This window comes from Pseudopodoces humilis, chromosome 17, assembly GCF_049639895.1.
Source record: "Pseudopodoces humilis isolate 2021_Gansu_Grassland_sample_001 chromosome 17, ASM4963989v1, whole genome shotgun sequence".
In the NCBI taxonomy this organism is placed as follows: Eukaryota; Metazoa; Chordata; class Aves; order Passeriformes; family Paridae; genus Pseudopodoces; species Pseudopodoces humilis.
Window position 1 is genome coordinate 6,708,579 of NC_142216.1, and position 16,829 is coordinate 6,725,407.

Consider the following 16,829-nt stretch of genomic DNA (forward strand, 5'->3'; position numbering starts at 1 on the left):
GGGCTGTTGGGGACTGCCAGGGGCAGCACAGTGGCTGTGGTGCACCCCGGGGCTCTGAGCCTCATCAGATCACCTGTACCAGTCACTGTAGGCACACTGTCCCTTCTGGCAGTACTTGAAGATGGTGGAGAATTTGCTTATAGGCAAATTATGTGAGAACAGACACTTGTTTGTCCCCCAACACACTCTGCAGGTAGCACCTGCACATCACTGCTCTGTGCTCACCGTGGCAGTGTGCTGCCTGGCCCCTGGCCCCTGACTTCTGGCTGCTCAACACAGAGAGTCCAGAGGACAGCTGCAAGAACAACCAGAGGTACGGCAAATAAGCCCTGCAAGGAGGTACAGACAAAAACTATTTGATTTAGTCTGGGGGAAGAGATGCATGCTAATACCCTTCAAATAGGCAAAAGTGCAGTACAGAAGGTAATAAACTATTATCTGGGAGACAAGAAGTGATAGGTTGCAGTAAGGTAGATTTATTGGTTACAATTAGGAAGGGCTCACATCAGACTGTGTGGGGAGCAGATAAAACCACCATCACAGGAGCCTTGGAAGATGTTAGACACCCTGTGATCAGGAGTGGATTAGCCAAAGAAGTTCCATCTCCCTCACGTTTATTTCCTATGATCTTTTCCTATACTATGCACATGATGAAAATATTCCAGAACCTCTCTCCACTCTCTGGGAGACCTGTGAGCTGTGCTTTAATAGCTGTGTCTCAGAGACAGGCTCTTGCCAGGCTGTTCTAGCTGCTTGGGTTGCCGTGAGGTTAGCTCATGTCCTTTTAATGATGTTATTAGAAAAACCAGGATTCCAAATGAACTACTGGGTATTAACAACCCAACTGCTACTGATTTTACGTGAAGCCAACTGGAATTTCACGGAACAGACTGCAGTGCCAGGCAGACTTTGCAAAAACATCTTTGCCACTGTAGCAGTAAGTGGCAATAAGACATCTTTGCCACTGTAGCAGTAAGTGGCAATAAGACATCTTTGCCACTGTAGCAATCTCGAGTTGCTGCACTCCTTGAAGCAACAGACCGTTTCAATCAGTTCTTGCCATGGTAATTTTGTTATCTTACTTTTATGTAATTGGTTACTGCAGGGTTGTCTTGGAGACTTAAGATCTGCTCTTTGAAACCACTGGATTCTTACATGCAACCTAGGAAAGAGAAATTAGATTTCACACAGTAAAGTTGTCAGTAACAAAACTGGACCAAAAATGCTGAACCAATGCATTATCTGGTGTCCAGCCACACAGCCATCTGCTGAGCTCAACCTTGGAGATTGGCTCCCAGCAACTGAAGCCCTAAATTATTATTTTAATAATCATGTCTGAATTCTTGTCTGAAGTCAACTGCCACTGCAGAGGGCAAGTCAAACTACCCTGGCCTCACTGCCTGGGTTTGCTATCCCTGTGTGTACACTCACCAAGCCCCTAGGTTTGACTGCCCCTTCCCCAGTTCTTACATGCAGATCTCTTGCTGATTCCTCTTTTGAAGGTTTTTGTTTCTGATGCTCAGATCTTGGCTGACAGGAGTGCAGCCATGCTGTGTGCTGATTGCAGCTGGCAGGTGGATTAGAGCCCATTCAGATGGCTGTGAAATGCCTCTGCGAGACAGAAATGGCAGAACAATGGATTAGTTCACCATGAAGAGCCCAGAAACTGATGCAGACAGTCACGTTGAGAAGACAAGCTGAGGAGCATGAAGACATAAAGCAATTTTTACTTCCACAAACCCCACGAGATCTTTCCAGCTCAAAGTTTTAGAGATCTGCTGCCAGCTCCCTTCCTCCTCACCTAAGCTGGTTGATTTCTCTGAGGTACAGGATGTTCTCAGTTTTTTCCAAAATATGTGGGAGCTACAGTTGCCAAGTAACAATACCTCATCACTCTTTTCCTGAAATGCATAATTCCTCATTTCTCAGTTTCATGGAATGGACAGATGAAGCTGTGATCTATGACACTTGTTCAATATCAGGATCATTTAGACTCCAGTCTTGCCCCTGGATACATCTATTGCATACAGAGTTTAGGGTGAGGAAGGGATCTGACTGCCCTTTTGTCTCATCTTCAAAAACAAAACTGGGGATGCATTTCAGGATTCTCTGAACTGACTCAGTGACCAGTGTAATGAGATTTCATTAAGAATACAGCAACACTGCAGCCAAGGAGAGGCAGCCTGACATTTTTTTCAAGAGGTGTCTTTCCTCCTCACCTACTGAAAAGTTGATCCAAAGCAAGGTCAAAACAAAGCTGATAGATCCCACTCCTCCACAGTAATTAGGAGCAAAATTCAGCTCATTGTAGTATTTGTGGAACTAAAGGAGGTCCACAGAAGGACAAACAAGATGATGAGGAATGAAGAAATTGTCTTAGGAGATGTGAATTGAACTAGGAGAGAAGAATGCTGAAAAATGAGGCCAGCACCAAGATCTGTAAAATGAAGAAGACCCTAGGTAAGCTCTGGTTCAGCTGCTGTTCAGGAAGTCCTGGAACCAACAGGCATTTGCTGAATCTAACAGAGGGTTGGTTTTAACAGATAAAAGGAAGTGCTTTTTTGCACTGTGCAAGTGAGCTTCTGGAACTGGCTGCCCTGGGAAGCAGACAGAATTGTCAGAGTCAGGCAGCAATTAGACAAAATCACAACAAAAAGTCTAGACATGGTCACTAAATGCCCTAGGCAGGGATGTCCAGTTTAACATAGCGGATACAACAATTGTGGCTGCTGTTAGAGGAATGAGGGGGATGGACCACTAAAGTGGCCAAGAAAGTGTGCTTTCCCTAAATAGCATCTTTTATTGCCTCAATCTACAACAGAGTACTGAACATGAAGGATCCAAGTTTTCTGTTATTTCTTTGTTGTCTCTAATTTGATAGATGCTGTGTTCTTCCTGCACCATGGCAAAGTTCATTCCCCTTTGATTCTGCCCCTAGTAGAGCCAACAATCTACCCCAGGTTACATAAAGAATAATATAACCTCTAGATTTCATCCAAGGGTTCATATTCTTCTGAATATCTTGAAATCTTGTTCTGCCCCCTAATTTCCTTCTTCCTTCCACACACCAGCAAGAAGCACCATGTGGCTGAGCTGCTTGTGAATCTTGAAGATGTGCAGTGTCTGAAAGTTTGTGACACATTAGCAGAGCAACACAGTGACAACTCCATGCCTGTGCACTTCAATAAGCTAGTTATAAACAAGAGGGTTTCTCCTCTAATGTTCTCAGTCCTTGCTACCACACTGGAGAAGGCTGGACTAATAAAGATTTCCTCCTGTGAGCTCCATGAGGCATCTGCACTATTCCTTGTCAACTCATTACAGTGAACAGAACATAGACCAGAAAAAGCATTCTTTGCTAGCTATAAATCATGAGTGACATTAAGGTATTGCTATTAGCAGCAGAAAAATGCTTTCCTCCCCCACTCTCATCCAGCCTGGTGTACATACAACACCTTGGCAAAGGGTGATGGGATGGAAAATTAAATAGAGGTTGTGTTGTCTGGAGATAAATTGGTACCTCCCTCGGCGTGAGTGACTTTGTCTTTTTCTGATTTGTCTTTTAACTTAAAAACCACTGAGAATAGAGATAAGGATGAGCTTTAAAACCCTAGCCTTTGTCCCCTCCCAGGCTCTCCTGAACAAGTCCTGTCTCTGAAATGAGCTCAAAATGAAGATAAATGTTCTGGCAGTAATATGCAATATTATTTTGGCACTCGAAGAATCTCAAGATAGATAAGGGAAAACTGAAAGGAAGACAAAGCTCTGTTTTTTTCAAAAGTAAGGGACCAAATTCTGCCTACCCATATGAAGCCAGAATCCTTTATTTTTTTCCAGATTATTGCAGTAATTCCTGATTTTCACCAGAGTAGCTGATTATGTGGCCCTATTTAAAACCCAGCACATTCAGAGACCCTGGTGGAATCACACAATAACAGAACTGAAAGACAAAGGCATGTGAAGACAGTGCCAACTCCCCAGCTCCTGCCCAAAGGCTAATTTGGTTTTGGACCATGTTAACTGTAACAATGATAAGATTAACACCTGATATCAAGGAAAAGGCTGAACTGTCTGAGACCTCCTTCATCAGAACAGAATTTGCTCCAGCCCCTCTGGCTTATTAGCATATGTTAGAGGAATGGCTCCTTTCTTGGACTAGTATGTATTTCCCTATAGAGCCTTTGTGCAAAGCTCAGAGCAGTGTTTCTGCTGATATATTTGTGGGTACGTTGAATAAAACATGTACCATTTAACATTGTTTGCATGGGCTTCCATGGAGAATGGGAGAGGGCACCAACTACTGCAGGGCAGACAGCCATGAGAGGCTGAATCTGGCCTTTCTAGGAGCAGGAAGAAGCACAGGCAAATGCAGGAGCATGTCATGTTTTTGATTCTGAGAGAGCCCTGACCAAAGGACCCAGCTCACCTTGCATTGATTGAAGTGCCAGCTGTATATATTGCCTTAAGACAAGGAAAAGTAAAGAGCCCAAACCTTTGCTCTCTGTACGTGCATTACTGCGTTACAAATGTGTATGCTTTGAAAATTAAATGGGAAGGGATTTGCAGAACAAGCTGAGTGTTTTAGAGGCAAAATTTCTAGTGCTCAGAAAGGCTCCTGTGTCCAAAGCACAGCCTGTGCTCTGCAAATTTCAATATGCTTTGTCAAGGCTGGAAGTTTGATAAGAGATTCTGGTTCTCAAGAGCTCTTAGAGCATCCTGTTCTAGGGAACAACAGTTATTGATGCTGCTGGTTTTAACTAAGAAGTTGTCACAGCTGTTCTTGGATTTGACTGGCATGTGAGGAATAGTTACATGGAATAGCTAGAGGCATTGCCACCTGTTGTGTCTATTCAAAGTTAGTAATTTTCTAGGCAATTAAGAACTGTTCAGTGGTACATTTTATAATACAATATTTGTATGATGTGACCAGAAGGAGCATCCTAGCATAAGAAATAGGACATTTCTAAAGGAATTCAGAATCTCCCTCCTAAAAGCTCTGAAATATTCTCAGGTCAGTTCAGAGAAGCAGCATATTGAGAAGGATGTCAGCAAGAATCAGGAAGAGCTCTAGAGGAAATTCGTTTGTCCAACAGGTACAACACTGTCACCAGATAAGCTTTAATGAAACACTTGTTCATTTTCATTTCTGTCACCATGTTTCCAGCTCTGAAATGAAATACCTCATCCCTGTCAGCTGTTGTGCCAGTGACAGGAGTTGTTCTGTCCCATGCCAGTAACACCAGGGCCAGCTCTGCTGAGAGGAATTCGGCTGGCCAGGCAGTCATGGATGTGCCTTTGGCAAGGAACAAGCAGTGGGAAGATGACTCCAAGATTATCTGTAACTACTAAAGTATATGCTCTTGACTCCCACAGAGCAGGATCATACCCTGTCCTGAGCTCTAAATAGTTCAATAGTTCAAAAAGCTGCTGGTCTTTCATTTCATGGAGCTGATCATGGCAGTAAGGCCATCTTTTAGCAGAGTGTTAATATTCGGGGAATCTTTATCTCCAAGAGATTTCTGTTTCATGGAAACAAATTAATTCTTGTCTTCTATGCAGTCACAATAGTCAAAACATACTCTTTATCTGTTCTGATCACCTTTTGTTAAGCAGCTTTGCTTCCTTGCTCCTCACCTGCTCTTGTTCTGTTTGGTACGGGACACTAAGGCCACTTTCCCTCAATAAAAGCATCATAGTTTTCCACAGGAACAGCTGTGCACAGCTAAGAGCTGGTTTCCTTGCCAGCAATGGGTGTGGAAGGTTGTAACTTTTTCCAATGGCAGGGAAAAACAGTGAGCTCACTGGCACAAATCTATCAGTGAAGCTGCACAAGTATATTAAACAGAGCAAACAAGAACATTGCTGTTACCTTTCAAGTAAATAGTTTTCCCTTCTCAGTTTGCTCCAGCATAAAAATCCGTCTGCCCTGTACATGCCACTGCCAGTATTTATTTTTTAAGAACTTGGATCTGTTTATTTATTTATCCATATTTAGTTTAAAAGTCTGAGCTCAAAATTAAACAGTCGTTCATAATGTCATTATCTGCCTTGCTCTGCAGTTAGATACCGTGTGTGGTGTCACAGGACAAAACCTCTGGCAAGGCCTCTAGAAGAGCAATTTAGCTCCTCATCCATCTTGCCTGGCATTATGATTGGCTTCCAAGCTTGCACTGCTAAATTTGTTATTTTACTCTGACTTATATTATTGAGTGTTAAATCACTTTCTGAAGTGTTTATTGGTAAAAGTTGAATTCTTTCCACCCATTTGAACTACTTTTGAAACATAAACATTTCCTTATATCTTGGAACTTGATAGCAAGGTGGGGAGAGTTCCTCAGGAGCATGGATTGTATAAATTACCAGCTCATTAAGCAAGGACAGAATTTACCAGTGCTGTGGAGGAGAATATCCTCCTCCTTCCATCAGGAAGAAACAGCAAACTCCCACAGCCACTCCACAGCACTCACATGAAGAAGGTTAACTTGTGTCTTGTTCTCCCATCATGTCTTGGCCTGTCAGGAAGCAGATGACCCATTTACTGGAACACCAATGGCTTCCTGACAGGATCTTTATAGATCCTGAATCTCCCTGGATAGAAAGCCAGGCTGTGATCTGCAGGATCAGGTACTGAGGAGGTTATTAGGCATCAACATGCCCATGCTTCCCAGTGTGAAGTGTGGTCTGCAGCCCCTGCCTGGAACTGACGTCTCTTGGGAAGGAACCAGAAACAACTTTTTTATACCTATTTAGGAAAATGGAGCAGAGGATCAGAGAGCAGAAATAAACAAAGAACTTAAAATCTAGTCTGAAAGTCAGAAGCTGAGATGGAGAGCAAGGGCCAGAGGCAGGTCAAGCTGAAGAGGGGGCAGAATTTCAAATAAGCCCTTTGGCAATTGATCTCTTGAGGACCCAGATGTGACAGCCCAGCAGCCTGATCCAGGCCGGTGTACTCAGTACTGCAGGTCCTCTTACCTCTTGCCCTTGCCTCAGGGAAGACCTACAAATCAAAGTTTTTATCTTCATTTTATTTTTAATGTGGAGGTCTGTTGAGTCTCTTTCCTGCATCTGGGAGTTACTTTCCAATCTGAGTTTTAACACAGAATTTTAGAGATGACACCAAGATCACTGTAGCAATCAAGGCTCCTTTGATGGCAGTGCTAAAAATACACTCCCCAGCTGACACAAGCCTTCAGGAGGAGAACATAGAGTTTGGTTTGAAAGAATACATCTTCCTTAGTATCCATGTCTTCTGCCAGAGGACACCACATCTGTGACAACCATGCAAGCAGGTTACATCTGTCTTCTGAAATGAAGCACCCACATTCAGACCCATACTACCTTCAGCCTCAGCAAGGGGAAAGCTTTAAACCCTCTGAGTGCCTTGGAGAATGGTTTCATTGGCAGCTTTTTGCCTCTCTGGTCATGTTGGCATATGTCAAGTTATTGCATGCCAGGACCCACATCTTAGGGTCTTCAGCTTGGCTTTGCCAATCCCTTAGGAAAGGAAATAGCCAGGGATCAGCTGGGGCTGTTCAACAGGACTGAATCTGAACCTGGCTGCTTCACTTCCTGCTCTCCACCCTGCTAATTCCAGGGTGCTGGCACACAAGTCCTGGCTAATGAGGCATTCCCAAAGCCCTGCTTCTACACTTGTAAAGGAGACTGTGGTAAGTAGTGCCACCTCTGCCACCTCCTGGGCTTCTGAGGACTTGAGCAACCTGAGACTTTGAACCGTGGGTTGCAAATGCAGATTTATGCAAATGTTGAGCAATAGATCATGGATTGCCCAGCTTCAATCTGTGCCAGCTCACTCTCTCCCCAGGTCAGAGAAGTGATGGCACTAACAAGCAGGTGTTTGCAGAACAGAGTGCAGGTCTCCCTCCCCTTGGAGTCATTAGCTAAAGATGGATCATTAAGGCTTTTGGCTAGGAGATGTACAGATGGACAATCACACACAGTATCAGCTCCACATCTGTAATGTGTAATGTGTCAGGGGGTAAAAGGTTGAGCAACCCACTTTGGCAAATGGAAATAGCAAGAAGGGTGTATTTTTCTGGCTAAATGAAAGTGTTCTCTGTGTGTTATTTTTTCATGTATCTCCATGCATAACTTGAACGCAGTGAAAGGAAAAATTAATTTCTTTGGTCAGACAAAAATACACCAGATTTATTGTTTTGAGAGATACAGGGGGTATTTAGTATTTCTACATGGCTGCTCTAGCTATAATTGGCAGCATAAATGTTCTGTCAAAAAAAGGCATTCACCCAAGAATGTCTCTGGGCTCAGCCAGCCTCAGTCCTGGAGGTGGATGTCCCATCCCTAAACCTCTGTGGGTAGTGCTCCATTGCCAGGAGTCTGTTTGATGCTCCCATTTAGGGTGTTGGCCCTGAAGATGTAAGACCTCCCTCTAACTGAGCCTTCAGTGTGGATGCTTTCAGGCTTGTTCTGGCAACGGAAGAACATAAGGAAGCCATTCCTGTAGTTCTTGTTCATCCATCCATAGAGCAGGGGGTTGACAAATGTAGAGCACATGGCCCCAACATGGAAGACAGTGTACAGGAGTTTGTACTCATGGAAGATAAGAACCAGATCAAGATCGATGGCAAGCTGGAATATGTGGAAGGGGAGCCAACAGACTGCAAATACCACAACAACCATCACGAGCATTTTGGTTGTCTTCCTCCTCCGGCACTGGTTTTCATTTCTAGAAGTGGGACTGACATGGTTTTTCAGCTTGAACCAGATCCTGGTGTACGCATAACAAATAATTGCAAGAGGAAGAACATACTGAAGGAGGAGCATGGACAGGCTGTAGATGGTGGCATCTCTGTTGTTACCAGAGGGCCATTTTTCTGAGCAAACAGCCATTTTGAGGTTAATGGATGGGATTTCCTCATATCGGTACTCCCTGAAGATGGCCAGAGGCCCTGCTAGGACAGCTGCTGCCAGCCACATGACAGCTATGATGGTGAAGCTGAGCCTCTTGGAAATCCTGCTGTCCAGATGGAAAACAATACAGCGGTACCTATCCAGGGCAATCACAGTCAGGGTGAGAGTGGACACATGGACACTCAGAGCTTGAGCATAAGGAACCAGGTGACAAAGAACAGCTCCAAACTTCCACTCATCCAGCAGGGTGTACACTAGGGTGAAAGGCAGACAGAGTGTGTCCACCATCAGGTCTGCCAGGGCCAGGTTAGCTATGAAGAAGTTGGTGACAGTCCTCATGGTCTTGTACTTCACTATGATGTAGATGACCAGGGAGTTCCCAATGAACCCTAGCAGAATGATGAGTGAGTAGGCAGCAATCAGGATGACCTGGACCCCCAGGATCTTGGTGCTGTCCATCATGACACTGTGGGATCCGGAGAGATCCTGGGTTGGAGTGACAAAGTCCTTGGTATGCCAGCCATGTGGCAGCTTCTCATCTAATGCTGTCTTCTCCATGGTGAATGTGCTGTTGGCTCCCTCCAATGGTCCCATGCCTGGCCCAAGACTTTCCATAAGGAGGAGAAGGAGGTCTGGAACACAGACATAGCAGAAGTGAGAGCATGGGTTACATTCATCTTTGATGAGATTTACTTGCCTACAAAAATTCCCTAACACCTTAAGAAGTAGGAAAGGAGAATAACAAGGCACTCTCAAAGTCAAGGTGTTCTTCTCTACCTCCCCATAACAATTTATTTATTTCTAGAATGTGCACTAGGGTTTTGGTTTTTTCTGTTTCTTATTTCTCACTTCTACAGATGAAAATATGTGTCCCCCTGCCTCTGCATATGTCTCTGCCACTTCTGCTGCTAGTGATGCTACCACCCAATCCACCCAGTACTGTCTGCTCTCCCTTCCAGTAATGTGGGTAGCATAACTAATGCCATTTTATGATCCATTATCAATGATCAAATGTGTTGCATAGTCATTCCCTGACCCTCAAGATCTTGTGAATCAATCACACAAACCAGTTTTCTTCTTTCTTTCCCTGCCAGTCTCACGGTTCCCAGGCATCAGGCAATTGTTGCCTTCCTTGCTGGCTTTGAAGGTCACAGGCATCCAACCAGGCAGGTGTTGTTTGTGTCCCCATCACAGGAGAGGGAAGTGTTACAGCACACAGAGCTCAGTTACAAGCCTAAGTAAGAAACTACTGGACAGTGAGACCCATGAGCCCTATGGCCAGGAGATACCTCTACCATCCTCTGCTTTCTCCAAGGATTCAGCGAATGGCTCATATTCTTTTATAAAATTTTTGAGCCTAGATTATGATTGTTACAATGATACCACAAACCATGTATTAGGATTTGGCCCAGTCTGAAGAGGGTCTAGGTGATTATAAATTATAAATTGTATTTTAAGTTCTGTATTTCTTAGGTGATTAGAAATCATAATTTATTTATAAATTCCGTATTTTGCCATTTGTAGATTGTACTGTGTTGATTCTGCTTGTAGAAATCTGGTGCTGTTTCAATCATAAATTCTGCTCTACACTAATCATAATACCCTGATAAAGAAACAAAGATTTAACTGTCATCATGATTTAGTGCCATCTTCATTCTGCCAAAGATCCCTAAAAGAACCTCTCTGTCCTCTCAGTGTTGGTGACACCCAGGCATCCGCTGGCTTAGCAGAGGAGGGAGCTCCTACAGGGACATGCATGTGCAGGGCATAAACCACTGAAGCTGTGAACAAGCCTCCCACGGAGCTGCTGCTGAGCATCCAGGCACAGACAGGCCGAGAGCCAGAGCTGCAGTGTCCATCAGCCTCCTGCCACGTGGTGTTCAAATGCCTGCGTGGGATGGCTTTGGGAGCAGGGAGCCTGAGAGGCCACAACTGACGCAGCCTGGAACCCCTGGCTGGCATTAGGTGTGACTGGAACAGCAAAGTGCTGTCACAGCAGGGTGTTCATTGAATCCAAGCACAGCAGGAGAAAAGCCAGCTCTGTTACTGGCTCCTCCTCAGCCTCCATGGCTCAGAATTGCTGTGGGCTTTGTGGAGAGGGGTGGACATGGCCCCTCACATATCCCCGCTCCCCAGTGAGTAGGGCCCCACTCCCACTGCAGAGGAGAACTCATTTAAAAGTGAGCAAAAGTCGTCACTCTGCCCAAACAGGGAGGTCTGCAAAGCATTGTGTTTTCTCTGGCCTGCAGAGAGGGGAGAAAACGCTCTTTCATTAAGGGAGGGCTTAAATGAAGTGGGAATTAGAGGCAGACTGCTGGGTATCTTCTCAGGCTCCTCGAGGAAGAACTGGGTTTGTCTCAGAAAAGATGTGAGCACTGCTGACCGGGTGCTGGTGGGCTTCCTGCAAGTCCCATGCAAGCCAAAGGTTTAAGGACAGTCTGTACTTGGGAAGGGAGAATGCTTTGCAATTACATTGCAACCCAAGCCTGCTTGTCCTGTCATCCCTCAGAGCAAGGGGTGTGATTCCCCCTCAGGAGCTGCTCCTGGGAATCTGCTTGGCCAGCTGAGGCCCAGCAGAAGAGCTGCCTGCAGTAAAATCACCCCTGCTGGCACCCTTTCTCTTTCCCTCTCCATGTCCAACTTGCCAGCCTAACATCTCACCGAGATGAGTCTCACTGGGACTGATTTATGACACTGGTTCCTGTAAATGAGGCTGTTGGGCTCAGACACTGTGGGATAGTAGACACCATATAGCTACTGCTAGGAGGGTAGGAAGCAGAGATAAAATGGGTGGGTCTGCTAGGGTCAGGGTTTGTTTAAAGGTGATCTCAGACCTCCACAACACCCCTGCCCCAGCCTTGGAAAGACCAAGGAGAAGATCCAGTTGCTAAGGAGATCCAGGAGCTAAGGAGAGATGGGTGCAGGGGAACAGCAGGGCCCTGCGAAGGTGGCACAGTCACAGCCTCTTTGGCAGAGCCTGACCCCGTGGCAGACACCTGTGATGCAGCTGGCCCTGAGCAAACCCCACTGCCAGGAGAGCAAGGTCAGCCAAGGAAACAGAGCAAGTGCTAGGGACACTCTCAGTGACTGTACTTTCCCTGCTTGCCACCCATCTGGGATTTAAACCCTCTGGATTGTCCAGCATTACTTTATCACTTGTTATCACCTTTCCTGTGGCTTGCCTGTTCCATTTATCTTCAGTACCCTAGTTCTGGCACCACACCAATGGACACTCCCTTCTCTTTTTCTCCATCTCATCCACCAACTGGCTGCCAGTTCCCATGCTCACATCTCAGTCTATTTCCTTTTGCTGGAGACTGGCAGCTACCCACCAGCTGAGAGGAGCCAGGAACATCATGGTTACGGGAGCTGCTTTGCTTCCTAACAAAATGGCCTTAATGGAGTCACTATTTGATTTTGTTTGGTTTGTTTTTTCTCCAAAGGGGAACTATTACAAATCAATTAAAACATTTTAATTAAGAGACAAAATGATTATAATAAATGTTCCCACTCCAGGGGCTGCCCAGAGGTCACTGGGATGCTGCTAGGAGTGGACTGAGGTCTGTTCCAGCAAGTAATGGAAGTGCTGGCATATGTGTAGGCTGCTGTCAGGCCTCGTGCCTAACAGGCCTGCCAGACTAGATTGAAAAAATCCTTGGGACTGAGAGCCAACTGTTTTTGGGGCAAGAAAGCAGCAGGAGAGACCAGGAGGAGGCAGAAATACTACCCAAGTCCTTTCCTCTGTGCCAAGTTGTCATGAAGGGATGCAGAAACAGGCTGATGTTATCTTGATAAGCCCAATCCTCACCCTCTGCTCCAGCTGAGGCTCAGCCTGAGGCAGGGCTGGGACCCAGGGATGGCTCCCAGCAGGACAGAGCTGTTCCCTGTGCAAGCAGGCTTCAGCCTTTGGGAAGTGGAGCAGCACAGAGGAGCCCTTCACTGCTGTCAATGACTGGGACAGTGACCAAAGTGACGGCTCCAAAATCCATTCCTACAGAGGCCCATGACCAGGTGCCCTGGGACTCATCCACCTCTGCTTTCTGGGGCTCCCCAGCTCCCTCCATGTCCCTGCTGCAGCTCCAGGCATTCAGCCAAACTGGAAGAGATACATCCAGACCTGGAAGAGACATCTGAAAAGCTGGCAGGGTTCAGAAAACAGGGCTGGAGGGGTGGGAAGAGGGCTGGAGAAAACAGAGTTTGTTAATTAGAATTTCTCTTTTTGTCCAAGCAGCAAGACTGGAGTCCATGGAATCAAAAGGAGGGAGTGAAGGGACTTGGGCCAGTCTCTGCTCTTCAGTTAATGACAAACTCTTTCTACAGCAATGCTGGAGTGTGAGGGCTGGGGCTGATGTATAATTCCATGGCTTGGCTCACTGATTTATTCCATCCTTGTCCTTCCTCCAAAGCAGCTCAACTCCACCAAATCCCTTAATCTCCAGCAGCCCAGTAAGGAGCACTGACACATTTCATCCCCAGACCTATATCCAGACAGACATCCATGACAAGGAGGTCTGAGACCATCCCTCATCACGAGAAGCTGGTGCTCACCCTGGGACAAGCCACCTTCTACCACCTTTATGTTCCCTTCCAATACTCAAGGGGCAGCAGTGTTCAGTGTCCCTGCACCCCACAGCACAGCACTTAAGGGAGGACAACACAATAAATGCGGATATGGAGGTTAATCAGTCTGCCAGAGACAACACAGTACATCTACTGCAGGGTTTCGGCAGAGCCCAAGTTTTCTAACTCCAGCCTCCTGTATTCACCACCAGAGAGGACTCTGCATCTCAGCATAAAACCTGAACATAGATCTCAGGATCTGCATGAAAATGCAAAATGTGACTGATGAAGTTGGAACAAATTTTGTCTTCTCTTTGCAGTGGACAGATTTCAGGACAAACAGCAGCTCTAGAGGATCTCCTGAAGCCAAAGAACAGATAGAAATTATCCTAGCTCCTTCCATCTCTGGTGAAGGTCTGACTGCCTTGCTATGATACGCCAGCAAAAGGGAAGACCCTCTGACCTGCCCACCATCTACTGCAGCTTTGTAAGTTATCTATCCAGCTCAGGGCCACAGGTGCAGAAACCTCATGGCATCAGACATTCATTGCCACCCAGAATTGCTCCTGGGGGACACCAGCATAGAACTGGCACTGGGAGACAAAATGCAAGGATGAGGAGATACACCAGGGATTTCTTGTGGCTCCTCACACTAAATATTTTCATGTCTTTGCCTAGAGCTGGAGTCATGAAAGACTCTGAAGAGGATGAAGCAATGAGGATGCCCTAATCACCCAGCTCAGGACAGGATGAAAAAGGAGGTGGTGAGAAGAGATCTGTTTGGCAGTGATACATGCTTTTTCATGGGAATTTATCCTACAGAAAGCAGGGGGGAGCAGTGCAGGGCCCTCTGCCGTGTGGGATGTGCCATGGGAGCAGAGGAAGGCTGGCTGGGACATAGAGATCAATGGGTGACACAGCGATGGAGACACCCCAGTTGCTGGGGCTGCAGAAAGGAAGAGAGAGCTTGGTGGATGGATCCTGGTTAACCTGGGGAATCTGTTAAATCCTGAAATTTACAGAGTCTGGGATAGGTGAGACAAGAGCAGAGGGAAATAACAACTCACTGAGAGAGCAAACAGGGAGAAAACACAGTATCCTGCTTTGGGACAGAGCAGAAGCTCTGTAGGTGAAATGCATCTGCAGCAGGACTACAAGAGGATTTCCCTGCTCAAGGACTAACATGCAATGGGTGCTAAGAGAAAGCAAGCACTGATTTTTCTCCTGTATCCCATATCCCCCTTTGCATCTCCCTCTCCAAGGATGGTGATCTGTGGTAGAGAGCAGAGTGCCAGCAGCGTGTGCAGTCCCATGGAGAAGCTGACAGAGGTTTGTACCAAGCCACGAGGAGGCAGACAGCAGGAGAGATTTCTCAGACAGCCACTCACCTCAGCCCCACACCTGCACCTCTGGAGCTGTATGTGCCCGGGTTCTGCAGCACTCTGGAACAACCTGCTCTCCTGACTGCTCTCACTCAGCATCCTGCTTCCCACACTCCCTGTTTTGGCTCAGGGACCTTTCAAAACTCTCCTGACAGTATCTCTTGTTTGCCTTCTCTATTCCAGCTCTCAAGGCTGTCAGTCCCCAAATCCAGTTTCCCAAAGATGCTTGGACCTTTTTTGCCTAAACTATGTGGCATGGACAAGACCTGGCCCCATCACAGCCCTGCTGCTCAGATTAGCCCTCCCTGACCCACCTGCAAAGGCCAGAGTGTTCTCCTCCTCCAGGAACCAAGCCACTCACCTCCAGTCACTGTCTCATTGCTGGCCAGGACAGAGTGCTTGGTCCTCTCCACTGTCTGGAAGTCCACCTGTGGCAAAGGAGTGGAAAGCACTTTTCTTCAACTGTCCTCAGAGAAGAGAAGTCAGGTGAGGATGTGGGCTGCTGGAGAGTGCTTCATCGCCAGGAGTAGCTTTGGAACCCCTCCCTGAGCACACGGAGAGCTTCCTCTTGCAGGGCGACCGACAGCCCTGTCTCATGAAGCTGGATGCTGTCTTCGCTCCTGAATGAGAGAAAGGCAGAGAGCGTGTGTTTAACAAACAGCAATGGAAAGGGGGAGGGAGCCTGCTGCTGCTGTTTATACAGTGTTCAGCCACTGAGGGGCTTCTTGCATCGAGAAGAGAGAAGCTTTTCCACCACATCAAGCTTTCTATCCAGGGAGAAGTGCTGGGAGCTGGAGCTCTGCTTCCCGTCCACACCACGGACCTGGACAAGTGTTATCTGCCCTCACTCCACAGCTGTCCCATCTCGTCAAGCTTTAAACTCATTGGGACTGGCACAGTCATGTCCAGAGGGGGATCTCCCCTACAGCAAGAGGTCTGCAGGTCCTGCAGCTCAGCAGAGCTTACACAGACCTTCCTGCTCCCTCCTCTCAGTGTTTGCACAGTGCACAGAGCAATCTGCAGCTGTGGGATGGGACTTCAGGGACTCCAGAGATACAAACAGAAGTAATGCTGGAAAGGTTTAACTACCTGGCAGTGGCTTGGTCTGCTCCAGAGCCAGATTTATTGTGGACATGGAAACTGAGTGACTTTCAATTTTAGGATGCTCAGCTTTGTCCAGACACCTGAAGCAAGAAAGGGAGAGACAGAAAAGCAGCATCCTTGTGTCCAAATCTGCAAAATCCAAGCTTGCTGGAGCCCAGGAAAGCACTCTAAAGGCAACACAGGGAAGCAGATAAGCACAGATAAGCCCTGCCTGTTCAAAGATTTTGCCCTTAAGGAGAAATCATGTGTATTCTTAGCATAGGATTTCCAACTCAGGCAATGTGTGAATTTGCAGCTCATTTGGGCTAGGAGATGCTCCCACAGGCTGAGAGGAAGGACACCTCTCCTAGGCTTTAAGTACCTACAGCTGGAATTTTATCAGAGAATTCTTGTTGTTTACCCCCATATTGAACTTTGGTCTCCTTTTCTTTGTGAGAACAGAAACAGGGAGGCTTTTCAACGACCCCTTTGTACCAAAAAGTCACAATACACCAGGAAAAAGAAAACACTCTGATGGCTCAGCAGAAAAAAAGGAATGAGAACATTCCTGAAATCACATGGAAAGTGACACTTGAACCCAAGACTTGGACAAGAGTCCTCATAAGTCCCATCCTTCCCCCTCCTGTGTCTGTCTCCCCTTCAGAAAGGAAAGGACTAGGCATGAAATTCACCAGCTGTGCTAACTGGATTTTTGTGGGAGTTTCGTGTCTTCTCCCCCTAAGGCTATTGATTTAACAACTCAGGAAATCTGGGGGTGGAGGGAAGCAGGACAAGACAAAACTGCTTGGCAAAAGCCATTGCTGTCTCCCAGTGGTCTGCAGAGAGAGGCAAAGAGCAGCTAAGCAAAGTGAGTGGTGCATGCTATTCCCCCTGTTCCTAGTGGATGAATACTCC

General features: G+C 46.5%; 1 protein-coding gene across 1 annotated transcript; it reads right to left on the reverse strand.

The window, feature by feature from the left end:
- Window positions 1–8,319: 8,319 nt before the first annotated feature.
- LOC102110970 (neuropeptide Y receptor type 2-like) lies at window positions 8,320–15,341 on the reverse strand. The gene is made up of 2 exons (XM_005523567.3): window positions 15,193–15,341; window positions 8,320–9,521 (listed from the first exon to the last, which is right to left on the reverse strand). The coding sequence occupies exon 2, from the start codon at window positions 9,502–9,504 to the stop codon at window positions 8,320–8,322; it is 1,185 nt and encodes a 394-aa protein (XP_005523624.2). The 5' UTR covers window positions 9,505–9,521; window positions 15,193–15,341.
- Between the last annotated feature and the right edge of the window lie 1,488 nt (window positions 15,342–16,829).